The sequence below is a fragment of the Oncorhynchus clarkii genome, chromosome 24, assembly GCF_045791955.1.
Source record: "Oncorhynchus clarkii lewisi isolate Uvic-CL-2024 chromosome 24, UVic_Ocla_1.0, whole genome shotgun sequence".
In the NCBI taxonomy this organism is placed as follows: Eukaryota; Metazoa; Chordata; class Actinopteri; order Salmoniformes; family Salmonidae; genus Oncorhynchus; species Oncorhynchus clarkii.
In genome coordinates, this window is record NC_092170.1 from 34,650,490 (window position 1) to 34,657,167 (window position 6,678).

The following is a 6,678-nucleotide window of genomic DNA, read 5'->3' on the forward strand; positions in this document are numbered from 1 at the left end:
TGAATAAAGGGCACATAAACTCAGCAAAAAAATAAACGTCCCTTTTTCAGGACCCTGTCTTTCAAAGATAATTCGTAAATATCAAAATAACTTCACAGATCTTCATTGTAAAGGGTTTAAACACTGTTTCCCATGCTTGTTCAATGAACAATAAACAATGAATGAACATGCACCTGTGGAACGGTCATTAAGACACTAACAGCTTACAGAGGGTAGGCAATTAAGGTCGCAGTTATGAAAACTTAGGACACTAAAGAGGCCTTTCTACTGACTTTGAAAAACACCAAAATAAAGATGCCCAGGGTCCCTGTTCATCTGTGTGAACGTGCCTTAGGGAGGCTGCAAGGAGGCATGAGGACAGCAGATGTGGCCAGGGTCCCTGCTCATCTGTGTGAACGTGCCTTAGGCATGCTGCAGGGAGGCATGAGGACAGCAGATGTGGCCAGGGTCCCTGCTCATCTGTGTGAATGTGCCTTAGGCATGCTGCAAGGAGGCATGAGGACAGCAGATGTGGCCAGGGTCCCTGCTCATCTGTGTGAACGTGCCTTAGGCATGCTGCAAGGAGGCATGAGGACAGCAGATGTGGCAGGGGAAATAAATTGCCATGTTCGAACTGTGAGACGCCTAAGACAGCGCTACAGGGAGACAGGACGGACAGCTGATCGTCCTCGCAGTGGCAGACCACAGGTACAGGATGGCAACAACAACTGCCCGAGTTACACCAGGAACGCACAATCCCTCCATTTGTGCTCAGACTGTCCTCAACAGGCTGAGAGAGGCTGGACTGAGGGCTTGTAGGCCTGTTGTTAGGCAGATCCTAACCAGACATCACCGGCAACAACATGCCTATGGCCACAAACCCACCGTCGTTGGACCAGACAGGACTGGCAAAAAGTGCTCTTCACTGATAAGTCGCGGTTTCGTCTCACCAGGGGGTGATGGTCGGATTCGCGTTTATCGTCGAAGGAATGAGCGTTACACAGAGGCCTGTACACTGGAGCGGGATCGATTTGGAGGTGGAGGGTCCGTCATGGTCTGGGGCGGTGTGTCACAGTATCATCGGACTGAGCTTGTTGTCACTGCAGGCAATCTCAATGCTGTGCGTTACAGGGAAGACATCCTCCTCCCTCATGTGGTACCCTTCCTGCAGGCTCATCCTGACATGACCCTCCAGCATATCAATGCCACCAGCCATACTGTTCGTTCTGTGTGTGATTTCCTGCAAGACAGGAATGTCAATGTTCTGCCATGGCCAGCGAAGAGCCTGGATCTCAATCACATTGAGCAGGTCTGGGACCTGTTGGATCGGAGGGTGAGGTCTAGGGCCATTCCCCCCAGAAATGTCCGGGAACTTGCAGGTGCCTTGGTGGAAGAGTGGGGTAACATCTCACAGCAAGAATTGGCACATCTGGTGCAGTCCATGAGGAGGAGATGCACTGCCGTACTTAATGCAGCTGGTGGCCACACCAGATACTGACCGCTTTGTTCAGGGACACATTATTCCATTTCTGTTAGTCACATGTCTGTGGAACTTGTTCAGTTTATGTCTCAGTTGTTGAATCTTGTTATGTTTATACAAATATTTACACGTTTTTGTTCCCAGTTTGTTACTCCCCTGCTCCAACATAAATGCAGTTGACAGTGAGAGGGCGTTTCTTTTTTTGCTGAGTTTATATACAAACACAATCAGTGGGAATAGGGGCCAGGTGTGCGCAATGAAAGTTCCAGAGGGATCCGTGACACAGTGTCAGCATGTACGTACTGTAAACACACACACACACACACACACACACACACACACACACACACACACACACACACACACACACACACACACAGTGGGCACACACAGTGGGCACAGCCTACCTGTGGGGGTTCCATGAGGAAGAGAGCCACTATGATGCCCAGCTGTAGCAGGATGAGTAGAGAGGCGATGATGAGCTGGGCACATGCAGACATGAACCTGGGCTTCTTTGTACAGATCTTCTTCTTACTGCCAGCCAGGATACGAGCGATACGGTTAGTCTGCAACAACAACAACACAACCAGGATACGAGCGATACGGTTAGTCTGCAACAACAACAACACAACCAGGATACGGTTAGTCTGCAACAACAACAACACAGCCAGGATACGAGCGATACGGTTAGTCTGCAACAACAACAACACAACCAGAATACGGTTAGTCAACAACAACAACAACACAACCAGGATACGGTTAGTCAACAACAACAACAACACAACCAGGATACGGTTAGTCAACAACAACAACAACACAACCAGGATACGGTTAGTCTGCAACAACAACAACACAACCAGGATACGGTTAGTCTGCAACAACAACAACAACACAACCAGGATACGGTTAGTCTGCAACAACAACAACACAACCAGGATACGGTTAGTCTGCAACAACAACAACACAACCAGGATACGGTTAGTCAACAACAACAACAACACAACCAGGATACGGTTAGTCTGCAACAACAACAACACAACCAGGATACGGTTAGTCTGCAACAACAACAACACAACCAGGATACGGTTAGTCAACAACAACAACAACACAACCAGGATACGGTTAGTCTGCAACAACAACAACACAACCAGGATACGGTTAGTCAACAACAACAACAACACAACCAGGATACGGTTAGTCTGCAACAACAACAACACAACCAGGATACGGTTAGTCTGCAACAACAACAACACAACCAGGATACGGTTAGTCAACAACAACAACAACACAACCAGGATACGGTTAGTCTGCAACAACAACAACACAACCAGGATACGGTTAGTCTGCAACAACAACAACACAGCCAGGATACGGTTAGTCTGCAACAACAACAACACAACCAGGATACGGTTAGTCTGCAACAACAACAACACAACCAGGATACGGTTAGTCTGCAACAACAACAACACAACCAGGATACGGTTAGTCTGCAACAACAACAACACAACCAGGATACGGTTAGTCTGCAACAACAACAACAACACAACCAGGATACGGTTAGTCTGCAACAACAACACAACCAGGATACGGTTAGTCTGCAACAACAACAACACAGCCAGGATACGGTTAGTCTGCAACAACAACAACACAACCAGGATACGGTTAGTCTGCAACAACAACAACACAGCCAGGATACGGTTAGTCTGCAACAACAACAACAACACAACCAGGATACGGTTAGTCTGCAACAACAACAACACAACCAGGATACGGTTAGTCTGCAACAACAACAACACAACCAGGATACGGTTAGTCTGCAACAACAACAACACAACCAGGATACGGTTAGTCTGCAACAACAACAACAACACAACCAGGATACGGTTAGTCTGCAACAACAACAACACAACCAGGATACGGTTAGTCTGCAACAACAACAACACAACCAGGATACGGTTAGTCTGCAACAACAACAACACAACCAGGATACGGTTAGTCTGCAACAACAACAACACAACCAGGATACGGTTAGTCTGCAACAACAACAACACAACCAGGATACGGTTAGTCTGCAACAACAACAACACAACCAGGATACGGGCGATACGGTTAGTCTGCAACAACAACAACAACACAACCAGGATACGGTTAGTCTGCAACAACAACAACACAACCAGGATACGGTTAGTCTGCAACAACAACAACACAACCAGGATACGAGCGATACGGTTAGTCTGCAACAACAACAACAACACAACCAGGATACGGTTAGTCAACAACAACAACAACAACACAACCAGGATACGGTTAGTCTGCAACAACAACAACAACACAACCAGGATACGGTTAGTCTGCAACAACAACAACACAACCAGGATACGGTTAGTCAACAACAACAACAACACAACCAGGATACGGTTAGTCAACAACAACAACAACAACACCACCAGGATACGAGCGATACGGTTAGTCTGCAACAACAACAACAACACAACCAGGATACGGTTAGTCTGCAACAACAACAACACAACCAGGATACGGTTAGTCTGCAACAACAACAACACAACCAGGATACGGTTAGTCTGCAACAACAACAACACAACCAGGATACGAGCGATACGGTTAGTCTGCAACAACAACAACAACACAACCAGGATACGGTTAGTCTGCAACAACAACAACACAACCAGGATACGGTTAGTCTGCAACAACAACAACACAACCAGGATACGGTTAGTCTGCAACAACAACAACACAACCAGGATACGGTTAGTCTGCAACAACAACAACACAACCAGGATACGGTTAGTCTGCAACAACAACAACACAACCAGGATACGGTTAGTCTGCAACAACAACAACACAACCAGGATACGAGCGATACGGTTAGTCTGCAACAACAACAACAACACAACCAGGATACGGTTAGTCTGCAACAACAACAACAACACAACCAGGATACGGTTAGTCTGCAACAACAACAACACAACCAGGATACGGTTAGTCTGCAACAACAACAACACAACCAGGATACGGGCTATACGGTTAGTCTGCAACAACAACAACACAGCCAGGATACGGGCTATACGGTTAGTCTGCAACAACAACAACACAGCCAGGATACGAGCTATACGGTTAGTCTGCAACAATAACAACACAGCCAGGATACGGGCTATACGGTTAGTCTGCAACAACAACAACAACACAACCAGGATACGGTTAGTCTGCAACAACAACACAACCAGGATACGGTTAGTCTGCAACAACAACAACACAGCCAGGATACGGTTAGTCTGCAACAACAACAACACAACCAGGATACGGTTAGTCTGCAACAACAACAACACAGCCAGGATACGGTTAGTCTGCAACAACAACAACAACACAACCAGGATACGGTTAGTCTGCAACAACAACAACACAACCAGGATACGGTTAGTCTGCAACAACAACAACACAACCAGGATACGGTTAGTCTGCAACAACAACAACACAACCAGGATACGGTTAGTCTGCAACAACAACAACAACACAACCAGGATACGGTTAGTCTGCAACAACAACAACACAACCAGGATACGGTTAGTCTGCAACAACAACAACACAACCAGGATACGGTTAGTCTGCAACAACAACAACACAACCAGGATACGGTTAGTCTGCAACAACAACAACACAACCAGGATACGGTTAGTCTGCAACAACAACAACACAACCAGGATACGGTTAGTCTGCAACAACAACAACACAACCAGGATACGGGCGATACGGTTAGTCTGCAACAACAACAACAACACAACCAGGATACGGTTAGTCTGCAACAACAACAACACAACCAGGATACGGTTAGTCTGCAACAACAACAACACAACCAGGATACGAGCGATACGGTTAGTCTGCAACAACAACAACAACACAACCAGGATACGGTTAGTCAACAACAACAACAACAACACAACCAGGATACGGTTAGTCTGCAACAACAACAACAACACAACCAGGATACGGTTAGTCTGCAACAACAACAACACAACCAGGATACGGTTAGTCAACAACAACAACAACACAACCAGGATACGGTTAGTCAACAACAACAACAACAACACCACCAGGATACGAGCGATACGGTTAGTCTGCAACAACAACAACAACACAACCAGGATACGGTTAGTCTGCAACAACAACAACACAACCAGGATACGGTTAGTCTGCAACAACAACAACACAACCAGGATACGGTTAGTCTGCAACAACAACAACACAACCAGGATACGAGCGATACGGTTAGTCTGCAACAACAACAACAACACAACCAGGATACGGTTAGTCTGCAACAACAACAACACAACCAGGATATGGTTAGTCTGCAACAACAACAACACAACCAGGATACGGTTAGTCTGCAACAACAACAACACAACCAGGATACGGTTAGTCTGCAACAACAACAACACAACCAGGATACGGTTAGTCTGCAACAACAACAACACAACCAGGATACGGTTAGTCTGCAACAACAACAACACAACCAGGATACGAGCGATACGGTTAGTCTGCAACAACAACAACAACACAACCAGGATACGGTTAGTCTGCAACAACAACAACAACACAACCAGGATACGGTTAGTCTGCAACAACAACAACACAACCAGGATACGGTTAGTCTGCAACAACAACAACACAACCAGGATACGGGCTATACGGTTAGTCTGCAACAACAACAACACAGCCAGGATACGGGCTATACGGTTAGTCTGCAACAACAACAACACAGCCAGGATACGAGCTATACGGTTAGTCTGCAACAATAACAACACAGCCAGGATACGGGCTATACGGTTAGTCTGCAACAACAACACAGCCAGGATACAGGCGATACGGTTAGTCTGCAACAACAACACAGCCAGGATACAGGCGATACGGTTAGTCTGCAACAACAACAATACAGAGAGAATGAATGAATAAATAGACTTCATAGGGGGAGAGGGGGGAAATCTGAAATAGTGACGTTAAACACAGTCTGTTTGTGAGATCCTTATGTCTAGATGTACAAGGACATGGTAGGTGAAAGAATCAAGGTAAAGAGGGGCTTGATGATGTACCTTGGTGACCAGGGCAGAGTAGCTCATGGCAGGTGACAGGCCTATGCCCAGTCTCTGTAGGTAGCAGTGTGCAGCATGGGGCTTGGCGATGAGACTGAAGGTACACAGATAACC

General features: G+C 46.4%; 1 protein-coding gene across 1 annotated transcript in view; it reads right to left on the reverse strand.

Annotated features, from left to right (window-relative positions):
* Window positions 1-6,678, reverse strand: part of LOC139382525 (metabotropic glutamate receptor 5-like) — a 123,981-nt gene that overhangs the window by 8,580 nt on the left and 108,723 nt on the right. Inside the window, exons 12-13 of the mRNA XM_071126620.1 lie at window positions 6,565-6,678; window positions 1,867-2,025 (exon numbers count right to left, since the gene is read on the reverse strand). The exon at window positions 6,565-6,678 is cut by the window's right edge and continues 73 nt beyond it. Of these exons, the coding sequence (XP_070982721.1) occupies window positions 1,867-2,025; window positions 6,565-6,678 (273 nt within the window). The remainder of the gene's footprint in view (window positions 1-1,866; window positions 2,026-6,564) is intronic.